Source organism: Apium graveolens, chromosome 6 (assembly GCF_009905375.1).
Source record: "Apium graveolens cultivar Ventura chromosome 6, ASM990537v1, whole genome shotgun sequence".
Lineage (NCBI taxonomy): Eukaryota > Viridiplantae > Streptophyta > Magnoliopsida > Apiales > Apiaceae > Apium > Apium graveolens.
The window spans coordinates 42,070,743-42,089,035 of NC_133652.1; the positions used below are offsets into that span (position 1 = coordinate 42,070,743).

The following is an 18,293-nucleotide window of genomic DNA, read 5'->3' on the forward strand; positions in this document are numbered from 1 at the left end:
GATTACACACTTGGATTTTTTTTTTTAATAATCCAACCTTACGGATGATTAGATACATTAATTTTATACATGTTGTCGAAATATTGAATTTTTAAAAATTAAGCTATTATATTTTTATAATAGATATATAAAACAAACTTTTAATTCCTACCAAAATTGGTAGGTTTTGCCCAAAAAAGTTGTTTGTCCTTTTCCTAATAGGGTATTTCCTACCAAGTGTGGTATGAAATACACCTAAAAACTGGTAGGAAAAGGCAACACCTGAAAATAATAATTAAATTGTTATTTTAATAATTTCGTAAAATATTCGATTTTAAATAAAAATTATCCAATTTTTTTAACTAAGATATACTTGTTTGTGTCAATTTTTTCAGAAAAAACATTTTGGCACAATGGTTAGTATATTGTAAATGATTCTGTGGGGTGTGGGTTCGAATCCCACCTCATTTTTTTTGGCGTTTCCGCCAAATTTTTGGCGAAAAAATTGAATTTACCGCGCAGGTCAAAACCCACCAGTTTTGGGATCAAAACCTACCAATATTGGTAGGTTCTGATCTTACAATAAAATATTAAAAAATTAATTGGGGGTTAAACACATATACCCTACCAACATTATTCTTTCCTTTCGATACTCTCTCTCACCATTTCTTCACCATACTCTCTCTCTCTCTCTCTCTCTCTCTCTCTCTGTGTTTACCCTACCAGTTCATCATCTCTTCTTCATCTCTTCGTCATCTCTTCATCATCTCTTCGATTGGTAAGCTTTCTTCATCTATTAATTTCTTCAGCTATTCGTTTATGTATTTTCCCTTTTGTTATTATTTATTTTTTATTCGATTTTATATGATTATGTGTGTATATGATCATATGTATGCATTATTGTGTATTGAGTATCATTGATTAGATGTTTATTGTGTTTGGGGTGTTAACTTTTGCAATTTTAAAGAGTATCGGGTGTTAAACAGGGGATTTTAGGCTAGATATTGGGGCTTTTGGGCAATATGCATGCAATATTTATGGGTTGTGTTTATTATGCATGCTTTAAATATGGGTTGTGCTTAAATGTGATTTTAAGTCCATCAAAATTGATTTTTGATGAAACTATGCTTTGACTATGGGTTTTTCAGTCATTTTTTACTAAACTATGTGCTTAAATATGTATTTTGATGTTTTTGATGTTTATTTAAGTTTACGTATTAAGTTTTAGGTATACGTATGATGTTGCAGTGAATTAGTATTGTAATATGCAGTGGATTCACATACACATAACACATACACTTGTGTAGTAGTCATATATAGTTGTAAAATAGTGTGTGTTTGGTCGATAGTGTGTGTTTGGTCAGTCGACAAAATGTGCGTAGTGTGTGTCTGTTGCTATGCCAACAGACATATATGTTGAAGCTTAGTCCGTTAGGGTTGAAGCTTAGGAAGATATTGTTTACAGGGTTATTGTTTAATTTACTACTTGATATTGTTTTTTACAGGGTTAATGGCAAAGGTTTTCCAGGGTAAGAGTCCTGTGGCATCTGTAAAGAAAGGCAACAAAGTTCCAGTGAATAAGAATGGAAAGATCGCTAAGTCTAAGAAAAATGCGAGTTCACGCAAAGGAAAATGCAAAGGCAAAGTGACGGCAGCATCAAAGGCAAAGGCCAAAGCTTTAGCGATATCACAGTCTTATCCCCGCGGGAAGACAAGGGTAGAATTAGTTGAGTGGATGGGTCCAAGAAAGCGAGCAAACTCCCGTGGACTATTTGGTTCCACACCTCCAGCAAAGCCGACTCGTATTGATATTTCAAATGGAGTGTAAGTCTAAATTTATAAACTTTTGCATTTTATTCTTTACTACTTTACCTAACTTTAATATATGTCCAATTAGTAACGATTATTATTTTTGTAGCATAATGCATGATGAAGCAAAGAAGACAATTCTGGGCATTGTTCGCGGGTTCTGGCCAGTGGGAGCTTACACGTGGACTGATATCAATGATATGTATCCTAAATGGGTTGAGAAAGTTATTACTGAACTCTATGTAAGTATCCATCGTCTTAAATTTGATTTACTTTCAAATACACATGTACTTTTAATTGATAGTTTAGTTGTTTGCTACTGTGTTTGTGTTTCTGTTTGCTCCAAGATTTGGCAATTAAATCAGAATGAAGAGGCAAACGCTCCTCCGTTTCAGTATTAGTATTACAGAAATAAGAGTATTATTTTAGGACAAAATTGGTTTCTCAACTTTTTGATGTTTATTTTATTATCAAAATATAGGTAATTGCTAATTTAAATGTTTTAAGAGGAAAAGGTTATGTTAAAAGGTGGCATTACATACTTATTTAAACATTTTATTTGTTTACTATAATCATTTGCATGTAATTTCTGCACTATTGAACAACTTATGTTTATATAAATTGCAGAAATATTTCAGACATGAGAAGGGTCAAAGTCGTAAGGAGGCTTATAGGACTATAGCTGGGCATCTCAAGGCATTGATTAAGCGAACAGTGCATGAAGAAAAGGAGCGAGCTTATGCAAATTCCGAGAAGTTAAAAAAGCCACTGCTGGAAGTTAAACCTTCCTACTTCAGTGATCCGGTATGGGAAGGGATGGTTCATTTCTTGGAGTCGGATGAACACAAGCTACGATCAGATAAGGGAAAAGCAAATCGTCAAAAGGTGACTACCTTGCACAGCGCTGGTGCAAGATCTTTTCAGCAAGTGGAGAAGGTAACATTCACTTCATAATCTAGTAAAATAGAACTTGGATTTAGAATCTTGTTTATTAATATTAATTATCTTTATGCATCTATATGTTAGATTTTAACTGAGGAAAAGAATGGCGTTGTGCCAACTCGCCTTGAAGTGTGGGACAAAACACACACTCGCAAGGAAACGGATGCTGATGGCATGCCAATTTACACAACTGAGGCTGCAAAGGAAATTGCGGTATGAAATTAAAATTGGATAATTTGTTTTATATAACTTATTAGAAGTAAATGACAATATATCTGAGTTTTTAACGAGTTTGATTATGCATTTATATGTTGAAATACAAGTTAGGTTTTCTATGCATATTGGAATTCATAATGCTGGATTTTGCATAAACTCACTGTGTAGCCAAATCTTGTGAACTCCAGAAATTAATCAATGTTCTCACTGTGTAGCCAAATCTTGTGAACTCCAGAACGTTATTAGACTTTGCTCTATACAATTTATATAAGCAATTAACGTCCCACGTATTTACTGGTATTTCTTTTTTGGATTTTTTTATTAGCCGGATAGATGATTCTACCATATATCTCAAGATGATTTTGATAGTGAAATTTAGGCTTGTTTCATAATGCTGGATTTTGCAAATGTATCTTAATGTTTATTAGCCAAATCTTGTGAACTCCAGAACTTTATTTGATTTGCTCTATACAGTTCATAATGCTGAATTTTGCAAATGTGTCTTAATGTGTCTTAATGCAAATTTAGGCTTGTTTTATACTGAAATTTATCAACATCTTATTTTTATCTGAGTTTGTTTTATTTATCTGATCTGAACGAAGTCTCTTGAATTATATAGCAAAAAATTGAGATGTTGTATTTTAGGTCAGAAGCTGTAACACTTTATTTCCAAATCTTTTACAGCTGAGCTATGCAAAGATACTTGAAGAAAATAACTTTGATCCTACAGCTGAGAATGCCGTGGAGCCATTTCAGTGGTGGTTGATGGCCACAGTACCTGCTGGTGAAAAGCCTAAGAATAACAGGCTTGTTGGTTTTCCGAGAACTTCCGCCCGTCAACTGATCAAAGATTTGTCAGTCCAGTATGATGAAGAAGCGGAGAACAGGGCTGAAACTTCTGATGTGGGTGCTGCTCGTAATAGAGGTGTCCCTGCCAAGTTATTCGCAACTGTGGTAGGTGGAGTTCTTGAGATCCTGAAAACCAATCCTTCTACCTATCAGCGACAACTTAATGAAGAAGAGGTTGAGAATCTTGCTCGAGCTGCCCTTGATCTTAGCGATCCTGGAAACCGAACTGAATTCACTCAGTTTGTTTCAAATGAAGTGCTGCATCTCGTGAAAGAGCTTGTGGAAGATATGTTCAAGAGGTATCAGGAGAAGGAAAAAGAGGTAATTTTCTTTTGCAATTTTCGTACCAATCTGCCATTTATTCAGCGTCGATGATTTATCGCGAATCGGTTATGCATTGCAGGTTCTTTATAGTTCTGATGAGGAGACTGATGTAACAGACATCTCTGACGATGAAAGCGATGTTGAGGCTGCTGATGGGGAAGGTCAGAATGCTAATGGGGAAGAAGGCGCATCTGAAGGCGAAGATGAAGAAGGAAATTTTGAAGGCTCCAATCGTGAGGATGACTAAATCTGCTCCCCTAAAACTCTTTGTTTTATGAAGTTTGTCGTTAAAATTGTTAGACTTAAATGATTTTGGTTAAAATGCTTTTGGTTAGACTTGGATTGTTTTCAGTATTATGCTCTTGTAAGCATTATTAGGATAATGGTGAATTTCTAAAGTAGGGATATAGTTGCCGGAAACTTAGCTTTTGTTTTAATTATGGATGGTTGGTCAATCCTTAGTGTCCGGTAACTATGTCCGGAAATGATACAATTGTTCGAATTATGAATTAATCATGTACTGAATTCTATTTTGTGCTTGTTGATTATGTATTTGTATGTTGGTTACTTGTGTTTTGGTTTGTGTTTGGCTTTAGTTTATGGTAATGACCAGAAACAAATAATTTTTTGACAAATAAACAATAAAATCCTACCAAATATAACCTACCAGAATGCCCATTACAAACCCAGAATGGTAGGTTTTGGTTCTTCTATAAACTAAGATATATAGTAGGAAAAGGTTGGTAGGAAATGTTGATCAATCAAAGCCTACCAACGTTGGTAGGAAAAGTGACACAAAACCTACCAATTCTGGTAGGAAAAGGGCTTGACTTTGTCAAAGGGACATGCCACGTGGCATGCCACGTATCTGGGCCCCACAATCCAAATCATCAACTGGGGTCCATATTTGAGTGACGTGGCAGGTGACGTGGCAGGTGATGTGGCGTACTATGTGGCACGCCACATGGACTGACACTTGGCAAGTGGGGTCAATTGAAATACAAGCATCAATTCCTACCACGAAGCAATTCCGACTGGAGCAACTCCCACCAAGCCTTTTGGTAGGAATTGCCCCCATTTCCTACCAGAAATAGACCATTTCCTACCAAAATGCTGGTAGGAAAAAGCCGTTTTTCTTGTAGTGATGGTAACTAAAATCTATTTATATCCTGCATTATTATCAAAATCTTTCGGACAGTCTGGTGAAGTATAGTAACATCATTAGTTACATATCAGAGGTACAACATTGGCTGCAGAACCATGAAGCTTACTAGCATTCATGCCTACTAGATATGTATTGATATTCTTACTCATCTAAATTTACTAGTAATATTAATACTCATGTGGGGAAAAACAATCCACAAATATTAATCTCTCTCTCTCTCTTTCTCTCTCTCTCTTTCATGTTGTGTACAGGATAGTGTTTAATCCCCCCCCCCAGCTCTCCATGCATCCTGGGCAACTATATAAATGCACATATGCACGTTCGGCGTTCCCACATTTCCTTGCCAAATTTTCAAAACACTAAACTACTACTAGGCACTAGCACTAGCTAATACAAAAAAACACAATGAAGTACCCAAAGCCCATCTCCGTCATATCGTTCATGTTCCTCGGCTCCCTTGTTGGAAATAGTTCAGCTCACCTAATCCCACCGTCCCCTCAGATTAATGTTCAGTGGAGAAACTCACCCCCAGACGTGCTTGGAAATGGCGTTCCCGTCCCCCCTGTTAATTTTCCTCAGACAAGCACTGTTGTGAGTGGAGTACTGAACCTGAAACAGTACGTGACCTGTGTTGACAATGGACCGTGCCGGGGAAAACCAGTTTGGTGTCCAGATGATTGTACCGTTGGATGTAAAGTGGATTGCAACAAGTGTTCGGCCTTTTGTCCTTTCTAGTAACGATATATACGCATATATCTAGCACTAGCTACCTAGCCAAGCTTATATCTCATATCTCGATATCAGATATAAGTGCCAACGATCTAAATGAATATGCAAATAGTATGATATTGCTGTTTAGTGTACGCATATTTTTGTTTGGTACCAGTTTCATCAATTAAACGGCTGTGGTTTAGCACCTGTTTTTTCACTACAATTATGCGATCAAGTATGAATAATTATCATATCATCAGGTAGATGAGTGATCTTGTTAAGTCCCTTGCAACCGCAAGATGACCCGTCAATTTACAAATATCTCGTTTAAGTTATTCAGCTAGCTTTTTTGTATCAGCTTTGATATAGGCTACGGTGTACCAATAAAGAGTGGAATACCAGCAAAACATAACCCAACTAGACCCCGCCACCCATAACATAATGGACATCAACAATTCATGACTTTTGCGGTTTTTGATTAATTATATCATATTTTACAACCCCTTGTGGACACGAAATAAAATTATTACAAGCTATGTCACCGCTTAGAAGTGAACTACAGCCCATCAAATTTTCTGAGCATAAATTCTTTCCCTCGACTGAACTCTTGTTCATGTTCGAGCTTAAATTTTTTAGTCCAACCAAGTTCCTCATAAGTCATATTATTCCGTGGGGGCGAATACACCGTGGTTCAGATGAAAAATTAAGTCACAATTTAACATCATCATGTTTGCATTGTAAGGAAATGGGAAAAGATTTACAGTGGTAGCATTACTATAATTTTAAATACATCAGGTAAAATACCTTTATAATTTTCACATCTAACAGACAATACATCTCTCTTTTAAACAAAACAAAAAATTGAATATTCAAAACACAATAATCAAACAAGTTACGCCTTCGTTAAAAGAAACCCGAGCTGAAACATGCATTTTTTCACAAAGTGGTCCTATAACTCCCTAATGAGTAATGAGTATGTGGCAGTGGTTCTCTTCAATAAGCTTTCTGTATTTTGGTGATCACATTGCAGCTCTAAAGGCCCCTCTTGCTGCATCGCGCTTCATTTCTGCTGCTTTGCCGCTACCACGGAAGTACATGTATACTTGCTGCAGACAAATAAAGACAATTAAGATAATCATATGTTTTCTTTGAGATAAATCAATTTATATTTTACATGTAACAGATGTGGAAATACATGAAATTGAAAATTACCTGAATAACCCAAACGCTGAGCACAGACTCGAGACAAAATAGTCCAAATCCAACGAAATAGAAAATCTGAGCAAGATATGTTTAACAACCATTGTTAATACTTTGTATGGGATAAATTGTCCATTTAGCATAAATGCTTGAATGTCCGAGGAGAATTGTAGCATTGAAGATGGGCTTTCTAAAGAATCACTAGTGAAATAATATGATAAGTGTGCGCTTTATAGGACAGTTGAACCTTGATCAAAAAAAAAATTGACACAGTTGAACAAGGACAGAACTTACCCCAACTATAGCATGATCACCAATGAGATCTACCGCGGGTAAAATACCTCTGATCCAAAAGTCATAACAGGCAAATTAAAACAAATAATATTTGTTTTCTAACCACAAGGTTACTATGAACATAACTGAAAAATGCTATTTTTATAGAGAAGGAAATCCAGATTCCAGAGTATTAATTTTTTCGTCAAATATTTTATGTTTTAAATTAGTAGGTTATTGAATTAAAAAATTTAGCATCTAAATAAGACTCACGCAAGTGATTTTCCCTTAAAAACTACAGGAGGAGCCACGGCAGCAAAGATAACGAAACCAATGTGGACCTGTATGACAAAAGTAGAATGAGGCATTTTCTTGTACATATACATAGCAGGTACTTGACAAACCCAAGACACTTACCAGATAAAATAGGAAAAACCATGCAAATTTCATAGCACCTTCACTCCTGTAAGATTCAGATACGTTGTCAGCTAAAGAAGCACCTATGTCAAAACTATGCAAAACATGGTTGCCAGAACTGTCTGCTAAATTACTGAACACTGTACAGAAAGGACAAGATCCATGACCCATTGGCTGTTGGATACCACATATTACAGAAGAATATTATTATAGTGCATCAATAACAATTTATCCAGCACTTGCATTAATTTGCAAAGGCAGTCAGCTTCAGACAGTTTCATGTATTTCGGTAGAAGTGTAATAAACCTTTTGATTCAGTTTAGATACATTTGTAAAAAAAATTACTTAAGCTTTCTAGGTTTTGGTTTTATTTGACAATTGGACCACTTAAAATATTTGACGGAGCGGACTCTTTTATATAAAACCTTGGAATGACCTGACTCTCCATTCTTGGAGAAGAGTAAATGATGTGAAATTACGCACTGTTCTGTACATGTAACTTCATCCTTCATCCAATTAATAATTATTTGTGCATGTCATATATACCCTATAGTCCAAAACATGTAAATATACACATTTAATAACTCTATAATAACAGTGAAATGGATCACTGAACAGTGAATACCAATTTCAGAAAGACGAAAGGAAGTACCTAAAAGCTCGATAAAGTGGACGATACCACAACACATAGCCTCCTGGGACCCCAGAAACAAAGTAGATAATGGCAAGGAACCAGATTTTTGGATCTAGAACGGAGAAAATATATTTGTGTTACAAAAAATTTGGACGACACAACAATTGAAAAGCAAAATAAGATAAACATAAGAATTTGTAGGTTAGGTTGGAGATTTTACCTTCTCCTTTGATCCATGCTGTAGTAGTGGCAATAATATTCCAGAAAAGACAGAGTACTAATCCTGTTTAATTACAATGAGCCAAGCATAGTGAGAACCAGCTTTACCTTTGTAATCTAAAACTTTATGAAGTCAAAGAAGTTAGATTAACCAACAAACAGTAATCACACACACAAAATTTAAAAAATAGTCGACAATAATATTCTTTATCAACCCAACATACATTACACAAAAGGCATAAACAGTCAGCTTTGAACCATATATAAATTGTTTGGCTTCATGGATTCTACTTAAATATATTACTATTATATAATTGTCAATGTTTCATGAGTCATGACTGAAATTTTCAGAGGAAATATAGGTTATGACAGCAAGAATCCATCTTTATCGACAGATACAGTTTTCTACACAGCTGTAAACAGAGATCCTTGCACGAAATAATCTGATTTAAGTATTTAACAATTGCTGTTGCCTGTTATAGTGCTCAGAAACACAAACCGAAAATGAATAAATTCACTTGTAAAGCCATGATGTCAACACAACCATATCAAGATAAGTAATTTATTTACATACTCAGATTAAAATCTTTCTTTATGTTCAATTGTTCGTATATATTTATCTTCAATATGTCAATGAATATGGCAAATACAATCTACAACATCATTCTCAAATACCTATCAGTGACTCGCTGGCCTTATCAAAAGCCTTATTTAGGTTATTTCAAAACATGAAGAAATCTTCTTAGGGCCATATCACCATTAAACATTCTCGAAAGTGCACCTTCCAGACATAGCAGGTTGCTTCAGGATATCATAATATGATAATATGATTCTCAATTTTTTTTGGTAACTGCGCAGCTTGGTCACTACTTATGGAAATTAAATATAAGTTTCAGACCTGTCCTAATTAGTCATCTCCTCAATTAATGCTAAACGATATTTTTGAAGTGTAAAAATATACTAGATACTCCATACTTGAATTTGGCACTAATCTTACCCAGAAATATCCTTGTAGTATGGATAAAACATTTAGTTCTGAGGATTCTCAGAGATCTACCTTACCAGGAATCATTTTGATTCAATTTCTACCACTCTCATCTCTTTAAATTAGCTGAGAAAATTGCGATTCGATTAAACTAAAGTTAAGTGTACTCAAGAGCATGAACGAATCACAGAAATAATTGACTTTTTTTTACCAACAGAGATTAAACTGAAGATATACCTTCTCATTTATTTTAAAATAAGTATACAACACAATAAGGTGGGCACGCAGAGATAGGTGGATGTTACAGATCACAAGAATTGCATGCAAGACTTCGACAAGAGCAAAACAATACCAGAGCTACAAATAACCCATCAGATAAAGACGAACCAACCTAAGTATGTTGTAAACGCCACATACTGCAGTTTTTGTAGGTGAATTGGTATCTCGTTAGCAATGTCATGATGAATGATTGGGAAAAATGGTGGCCAATTTTTCTCCTCCAGAACAATACCCGCTGCAATCAAAGGGAGAGAGTAAAATTTTAATTTCAACTTTCAGACCACAATATATCTATGTCACTGTACTAGTAACATAGTTTAGAGAAGAATTGTATAGGAAAAATAGGTAAAAATGATAACTAATGACAGGTTTATATATGCGCCAAGTCTATAACATTTAGCAGGTACAGAGAAGTGAAGATCAGACATTACCACGTGCTGCAGCTTCTTCTTTGCGCCGGACTATCTGCATGGAAGACAAAATTCAAGTTATTTTTGTGCAGGTATCTGGTACACAGAATTCTATGCTAAAGTATGTACACAGCTTACATCACTGACTTGTATAAATGGATTTATGGTTTCAATACCTGTCAATGGATCGGGTTTGGATCGGATCGGCCTAAATCCATATCCATATCCATTTATTTTTTCGGATTCGGATCGGATCGGCTCCGGATTTTTTATAGGCCGATCCATATCCGGATCCGTTCGGGTCACGGATTTCGGATCGGATATCCGCTCCATTAATGTATATTTATGTTTTTAACTTCAATTGTTACAAAATCTTTTTAAAATTGACAATTTTGAAAAATATTATAATACAAGTGGAATATAATGAAGTCCAAAGATAAATTACGAACTAAAATTTGCTTTTTAAAACAAATTTACTATTGGGTTGTACAGTATTTTAAATTTAACAAAGAAAAAAATTGATGTTGCAAAATGAAAGTATTATATGAATTGAGACTTGGGTTATGCGGCTCTAAAAGGTAAAAGAACTAGGGTTATAGAAATAAACTATACTATAGAGATCGAACCGAACAAAATATAGATAACGGGACTTGACTCAAGGATAATGGGACTTGACTCGAGGATAACGGGACTTGACCTGGAAATAAAAGTGTTATATGAATTGAGACTCGGGTTATGCGGCTCTAAAAGGTACAAGAACTAGGGTTATAGAAATGGACTAGACTATAGAGCCCGAACCGAACGAAATATAGATAATGAGACTTCACTCAAGGATAATACGTTTAAAATTAGAATTATTAAAATATTATATATATATAAACCGGATCGGGTTATTAACGAATCGGATCGGCCTAAATCCATATCCGCTCCATTTATAATCGGATTTTTCTTATCGGATCGGATCTCGGATCGGATTTTTAATAGGTTGATCCATATCCACTAAAATGGCCTCGGATCGGATCGGGTCGGATCGGATTTTTGATCCATTGACAGGCCTTTGACACCCTTGACGCATATCAGGAAATTTTAGGCATTTTGAGAAATACAACGGAAGTTTTTCAAGCAAAGCTTGAAAGACAAGTTCATATTAATTACCAACCAATTAATCTTTAAATTATCAACATGATGTTTTTGAATCGCGGGTATAAGTTAAACTAAAATCCTATAAAATATCTCAAGGTGTTGGGTGACGACTTTCTGAGTAACGTTATGACGGTATATGATTGCATTAACAGCTTCTATTAGTGGAAAGTGGAAAGCACAGACAACGTGTATAATTTTCTTTAATAATGGACATAGTACCTTTCTTGGAACATCGGAAAAATCACATTAGAATTTGTGAAAATACATACCTCTTCCCTCTTTTTCAATTCAGTTTCCCTTGCTTGCAGCTCCCTCTCTTTCTTTTTTAGATCCTGCATTCAAAACAGAAGGTAACTAATAAAACAAAAAGTAACATATACGAATATAAACAAGTATTATCTTCTGAAACATGCACCAATGCAAACCATTACCGCAGCTGAGTCTAGGGGAATATCAACAGAGGCATTGCGATCATAGAATTCTGCAGGTTCATGAGGGAGGGGTGAGAGCCTAGAATTCGCAGCAGGTGGTACACGCCCAGCAGCATTCTGGTAACGCGTCAAATTAATAAATATATAAGTACGAAAGTACAAAATTCGAAAGTTGAAGTCTCCTCATAAACAGATGGACCTAATAACAATGTCACACACACATATACACACATACAAAGATCCCGAGTACTACATACATCTAATATAAATCTCAAGCAAACAATGGACAATATATACTATGATGCTAGATAGTAAACACAATCTAACTAGTATATTGCTCCCCATCCTTCACGAAATTAACTTTCACACCAAAATTCAAGCCTAATACACGAATATTACGAGAAATAAGCCGTAAACTCCAAATCAAACAAGTCAAACAACTAAACTAAATGATCGAGCACAACATAACTTCGAAACAATCAACAACAACATAAAACACAATTAAAGTCAAATTACAGACAGGCAATAACCTAGCTTGTAAATTCAAAATAAAAGCATAATAATAAGTCATAATCAGCTATAGATACAAAAATAGAAAAAGGAGCTTACAGAGAAAGGATTAACTTCTTCTTCTTCAGCGAAGGGATTGGCATCGTAACGACCGGCCATTGCTGAATTAAAGCTACTTAGGGTTTTAGAGAGAGAAAGTCAGAGAGATCTAAATAGAGTTCAACTACAGAGAGAGAGAGAGAGAGACGAGAGTTGTATTTGTGCGTCTAAAACATATATTGAAATTGCGGAGAGAAGATTGGACTTGCAGACAGAAATGCTTTGATATACACGGCCTTATTTTATTTATTTTTGCTTTGCTGTTTTTTAATTTGTTTTTTTATCTCTACAGTTTTATATTTTCGAAGACTATTTGTTCACGCGGTTTACATAAATGAACGCCAAAGTTTAATTTCTGTGAAACTTCACTCTAACTTAATAATTTTAAAAATTGAATGAATAACAAAAAACTCAAATTTGTTGTAATATTTAACCTCTCCCATCGAAAAGGATTAAGAGTCCAGGAGCATCCGTTTCTTTACATTATTTATTTACTGAGTTTTGTTTTTACAAAATCGGAAATTTTTTTTGACCGTCTGTTATTAAGTATTGTAAAAAAATTATATTATTATAATTTACAAAAGATGCAGAGAGGTTTGTAGAGCAATGCAAGCATAGTCATGACAGACACTCTCAGTATATAAACCAACACAACTCTGCAATGGTTGATTTCGGTTCCCCGATATTCCAATCACAACACAAAAATTGCCTCCATTACTCGGTGACTTTTAGTGTACCTTGTTTTCTGCATGAAAACACCTTTGACAGCCTAATTTTTCAGAAACTGACCACCCAATGCACCAGATCCAACAACAAAATCTGAGCATTCTTTTGCAGTTTGGGCTCAACACTGATATTTGGGCATCATAGCTATTTAGTGGTTCACATTCACTACTAATTTCCAATGGTTCAGTAGGAAGTAACTCAACCAAGTCAAAGTAGAAGAACCGTAAGCAATTTGCAGAAAGACGTTTAATGGCCATAAATTTATATGTTACAATGCGTAAATGAAGAAAGATAATTCTGTGATACTTGGGAATAATGATACAAGCCCAAAAGTAAAGATCAACTTCTTAAGCCACAAAGAATGGTATTGTTGTTGGAGGAATATCGTAACAACACGAAATCGGAGGGTTGCTGGAATATTAGAGCAATTTGTGTGTAATTGTGAGATCAGGGTTTATGAAAAACAGGGGCTGGACTTGGGAGGTGTCTCGATTTGTCTCGTTGTATCGGATCCCTTTGCCAAGATGTCTGCGTACCAATTTATATTGGATCAAGCCTACGCAGTTCTGTGAAATTTGGGTTTATCCCTAAGAGACTTTAGGGATAAATTTCGTTAATGTGGTAATTACCAATTTTATCTGATTTAATCTGAGCGTTGTGATATTTTCCTGATTTGAAGAATATCGTTGAGAGATATTTTCCGTTATTGATTTATTGAGATTGATTATTTCCTCGTTTCGGAGAGAGGATAACTTGGGGTTTAAGCAATTAATTATTAATCGTAATTAATAATTACCAAATTACGGAATTATTAAAAAGTATTTGACATGCCAAAATGTGGCATAACAACTACCCCCCAGTTCTTCAGTGTAGCTTGCTGCAGTGGAGAACTAAATATTCTTCGATCGCTGAAATAACTAAAAATCAGAGTTTAGTACATAACATAGAGCACCTTCGTGCTCAAAACAATTATGCGAATGCACGTGCGAGACCATGCAAGATCCGAAAAAGATACATATTTCCCTTGTTTGTGGCTGCGCGAGCACAAGTTTAAAAAACCATTGCGAATATCATTATTAAGTTGGACCTTGGCGTACACACTTCAAGATAGATATAACAGCCGATTGTAAAATTGTATTATTGAGGTGAACTGCTAGTATTATATGAATGTAACAAGATCAACAAACATGCCTTCAGTAAAAGATAAGGTGGAACTCCCGACCTTCAATCTCTTTCTGTACTTAAGATAAGGTGAGCTCGCACCTTGAATCTCTTTCCATACTTGAGATAAGGTGAGCTCGTACCTTCAATCTTTCTGTTTGTAATCTTTCTGCCTATCTAGGCGTAAGGTGTCAACAATACAAGTTCACAATCGGCAGTGTATATCATTCCAAGTGGTTGTCTCAGCTACCCAACATAGCAATTCTCATTCACAAGTTTGAAAATATTTTTCGACATATATGTATTATCACGACAGTATATGCAAAATATTTTAAACGCAATTCAAACATAATAAATATGCCAATTTAAAATTGTCGCGATATTTATTTTCCCGAAAATAATGCTCTTTATTAAACATTTTCCCAAAATTATGCAACTAGCATAAATATTTTATATTTCAGAAAGATGCAGCTCGTACGATCTTCTTATATAAAAATAAATCTCCAAAATAAATATTTCGTACGATATTTTCTAAAAAATATGTGTGTCGTCCAAAATTAGGATCTCACAATAACTTTACAATCATAAAAATATGTGGCTCGCACACAAAAAAATATATATATTTAAAACATGATTTTTATACGCATACTTGAAACAATATATAATTTGTGAAAAATAAAATAAGAAAATAAAACTTATCTTTTTATGTTCGCGTACGTGGTCTGGCCTCCGTAGTAACTTTGTCTTTATTTTTTCGTTTCCTCCATGGTCCAACGTTTCTCCTTTACGCGCTTCTCCGTTTTTTTTTCCGAGCTGCAAGTCCGTGCATGACTTTGGATTCATGTTCCTTTATTTATTTATTTTTCCTCCTATTCAACATCGCATGCTGAGTTGTTTCTTCGACTTCGATCCGATTTACTCCCTTCCGTTTCATTGTTTTCCAGTTGTCGAGTTACCACCGTTTTTCTTATTTGGTTTGTTGTACATGTAGCCTTTTGTAATTTCTTCTTTAATTCTTTCGTGGGACCATCACAACATAAGCACACATGCTGCTTTCTTTTTTCTTTCGAAGTCATCAAATTAGTAGTTTAATTTTTTGGTTTCCTCTAGTGGTTGTAATATTACTGCATAGATCACAAAACGCTTCAAATTATTTATGTCATCTCGTTTTTTCCAAGAACAGCTATCGACCCCCCTTGTATGCCACGAATTTTGTAAAATTATTCGTCCTCCTCGAATAATAAGCCCCATCCTTCTAGCGCCAAATGTTATAGGGAGAATTTCGTATAACAATGTTGTGGAGGTTAATGGGCGGAACAAAGATCAAGGACGGTGTTTGAGGGCGGAGGAAGGTTGTTTGGTGGTGGCTAAGCTTGTATGTGGACTCCTTAAGAAAGAATAGGGTTTGTTATTCTCTGTCAAGTGTCGACTCATATCTCATACAAGTGCCTACGTACCCTATTTATAGGGATCAAGCCTCACGTAGTTCTTTGGGAACAAGTCACGTAGGCTAGGGTTAGGACTCTTCAGCCCGTGTAGCCAAGCCCACGATAAAGTCAGGCCTTCAGCCAATTAGTCACGTAAATCTCGATCGGCTCCACACGCTTCCTACAATCTCGCGGCATCTCCGCAATCCTTCCCGTGATTGTAGGAACAACCCGTGTCGATCCCGAAATCTACGAGCAACTCAGTCATCTATGAGTCACTTTCCATGTTGCACACAAAGTCTTTCGATGCGGCCCGGCCTGGTCACCTCGGCCCGCACCGCCTTCAAACAATAAATATAATATTACCTCTGTTTCTATAAGATGTGGGCTCATGAGCTCAGCCCGCGTGTGGGCAGCTAAGCCCACCTCGCATGAAGGCACCTGAGCCCACCTCGCGTGGGCACAACCAAGCTCAGCTCACATATGAGAGCCCAAATGACAAATGTGAGCTCACCTTACATGTGTGAGCCCAGCTCGCATGTCCTCGCTTGAGCCCAGCTCGCATGTTTGAGCCCAGCTCTCATGTCATGAGCCCAACTCGCATGTTACGAGCCCAGCCCGCATGTGAACCCAGCTCGCATGTTACGAGCCCAGCCCGCATGTGCTGGCCCAAGTCATATAAATCCATGATTCTAGCCCACACACGAGAGTCCAGCTATTTAGTACACCCACAGGGACCTGTTTAGGGCCCATGACCGAAAGCGGGCATAACAGGTATAAAACTGTAATGCCAGAAGATTGATCCCAAAATAAGCATAAAAGTACAAAAGAAGATGTATAGATAACCTGGAAAAGTGGCAAAACTTTCATGTTTAATAACCTCCTGCTCAACAATTCCGCCTGACGTAGCTGCTACGGGATTCAGAACAGCACGAGGCACCAAGAGAAAATTGCTGCAGAAGTTTCGGGTTATTATCATCCACTTTCTCATCCCCCAAGCTTGCATTCAGTGTGCCACCAATGGATATGAGCTTCTAGCATCTTTTTGAAAACCAGCAACTTGGGAAGCGTCCTAATTTAGATACAAACTCGTCAAGTGCTTGAACAGCCGCAAGAGTTTTGGCCGCCCAAAATTAGAGATATCGCTCAGCAACTATTCTCCCTGGTCATTAGGTGCTTTCTTCAATGACTTAAAAATTCAAGAACTTGAGCTTGGGTTGCTTCACCTGAGTTTCAATACGCCAACACCGCCTTTCTTATAATGCCCAAAAATTGTTGTGCCATTTTCAAGGTCCAAAGAATAGGACCTTGTGATATCTTTTGTGGCTTTCCTTCATTGAGTTCTGTCATTCCTCTAAACTCTGAGAACACATTACAAAATAGACCTCTAACCATAGACCCGTGATATAAAAGCAGGTTTGTCACTACTTATAGAAGCAATAATGCCGGTGTGAAGTTCCTCGCCTCAACATCAACCACGGTAGGCCAAAATCACAGAACACGTTACCAAGGCAACCTCTCACTTCAGTCTTTATGAATGCAATAGGTGGTTGAAAAGCCTTCCAGACATCAAAATATAGTGTTACTTCCACACTGTGGAATAATATATTTGGTAAACATTTTACACCCATCAAAATACAGGGAGTGTAATTAATGAAACATGTTGTCTTGAAATTACTACTATCTACATCATAATTCAACAATTATCCTATGCAAACACAAAAAAATTCTGTGGACAGAGATTATCAAATAAGGATTCCAATAAGAAACTTGATAGTGCAGAGGTGTCCACATATCGAAAGTGCAAATTCTTTCAAAACAAGGTTTATAATAAAGGAATGTGAACTTGCAATTGATTTGATAATGGTGACACGCCTGGTCGAGGGTAAAGGGTCATTCTATCAAATATATAACAGGATTGAAAAAACACAAAAGGTGTGTCAAGTGTCAACCACCACCCACAGGATATATCGGGTTGGTCATACAATTTTGTAATTTGTATCGAGGAATTTAATATGGCGAAGTTCAGATTTACAGCCACACTAAGGTTCGGCAGAGTATAGCCACGCAACAAAGTCACCATAAAACCACAAACAAAAGTTCAACAAGATGTACATCAGAGTATATAAAGAAAACCTCAGAGAAACTGTAAACCATGGGGATACACTGAAAAGAATGTCTGTGATTACCACTTGTATATGTTTTACTCCTTCCATCTCATATTATGTGTCTTGTTTTGACTAATATATGATTAAATTGACCAAGTTTTAATCGATAATTACGACAATTTTATGTATTATTTTTAAAAAATAAAATATACATTTGAAACATAATAATAAACACCAACAAGACTTCCAAAATCATATGAAGATATTCCTAGAACT

General features: G+C 36.0%; 1 protein-coding gene across 1 annotated transcript; it reads right to left on the reverse strand.

The window, feature by feature from the left end:
- Nucleotides 1-6,741: 6,741 nt before the first annotated feature.
- Nucleotides 6,742-12,842, reverse strand: LOC141667164 (secretory carrier-associated membrane protein 3-like). Its single transcript, XM_074473553.1, has 12 exons — nucleotides 12,596-12,842; nucleotides 11,987-12,103; nucleotides 11,825-11,887; nucleotides 10,434-10,467; nucleotides 10,115-10,237; nucleotides 8,740-8,802; nucleotides 8,538-8,631; nucleotides 7,886-7,931; nucleotides 7,742-7,809; nucleotides 7,490-7,538; nucleotides 7,208-7,273; nucleotides 6,742-7,101 (listed from the first exon to the last, which is right to left on the reverse strand). The coding sequence occupies exons 1-12, from the start codon at nucleotides 12,653-12,655 to the stop codon at nucleotides 7,015-7,017; spliced, it is 870 nt and encodes a 289-aa protein (XP_074329654.1). The 5' UTR covers nucleotides 12,656-12,842; the 3' UTR covers nucleotides 6,742-7,014.
- Nucleotides 12,843-18,293: the final 5,451 nt, after the last annotated feature.

Bases quoted from the DNA above. Each gene is read 5' to 3' on its own strand.
- LOC141667164 (XM_074473553.1), bottom strand. From the start codon at position 12,655: ATGGCCGGTCGTTACGATGCCAATCCCTTCGCTGAAGAAGAAGAAGTT. The intron at 12,104-12,595 runs GTAAGCTCCTTT...ACGCGTTACCAG, and splicing joins AAGAAGTTAATCCTTTCTCT to AATGCTGCTGGGCGTGTACC. The intron at 10,468-11,824 runs GTATGTATTTTC...TCTTCCATGCAG, and splicing joins AATTGAAAAAGAGGGAAGAG to ATAGTCCGGCGCAAAGAAGA.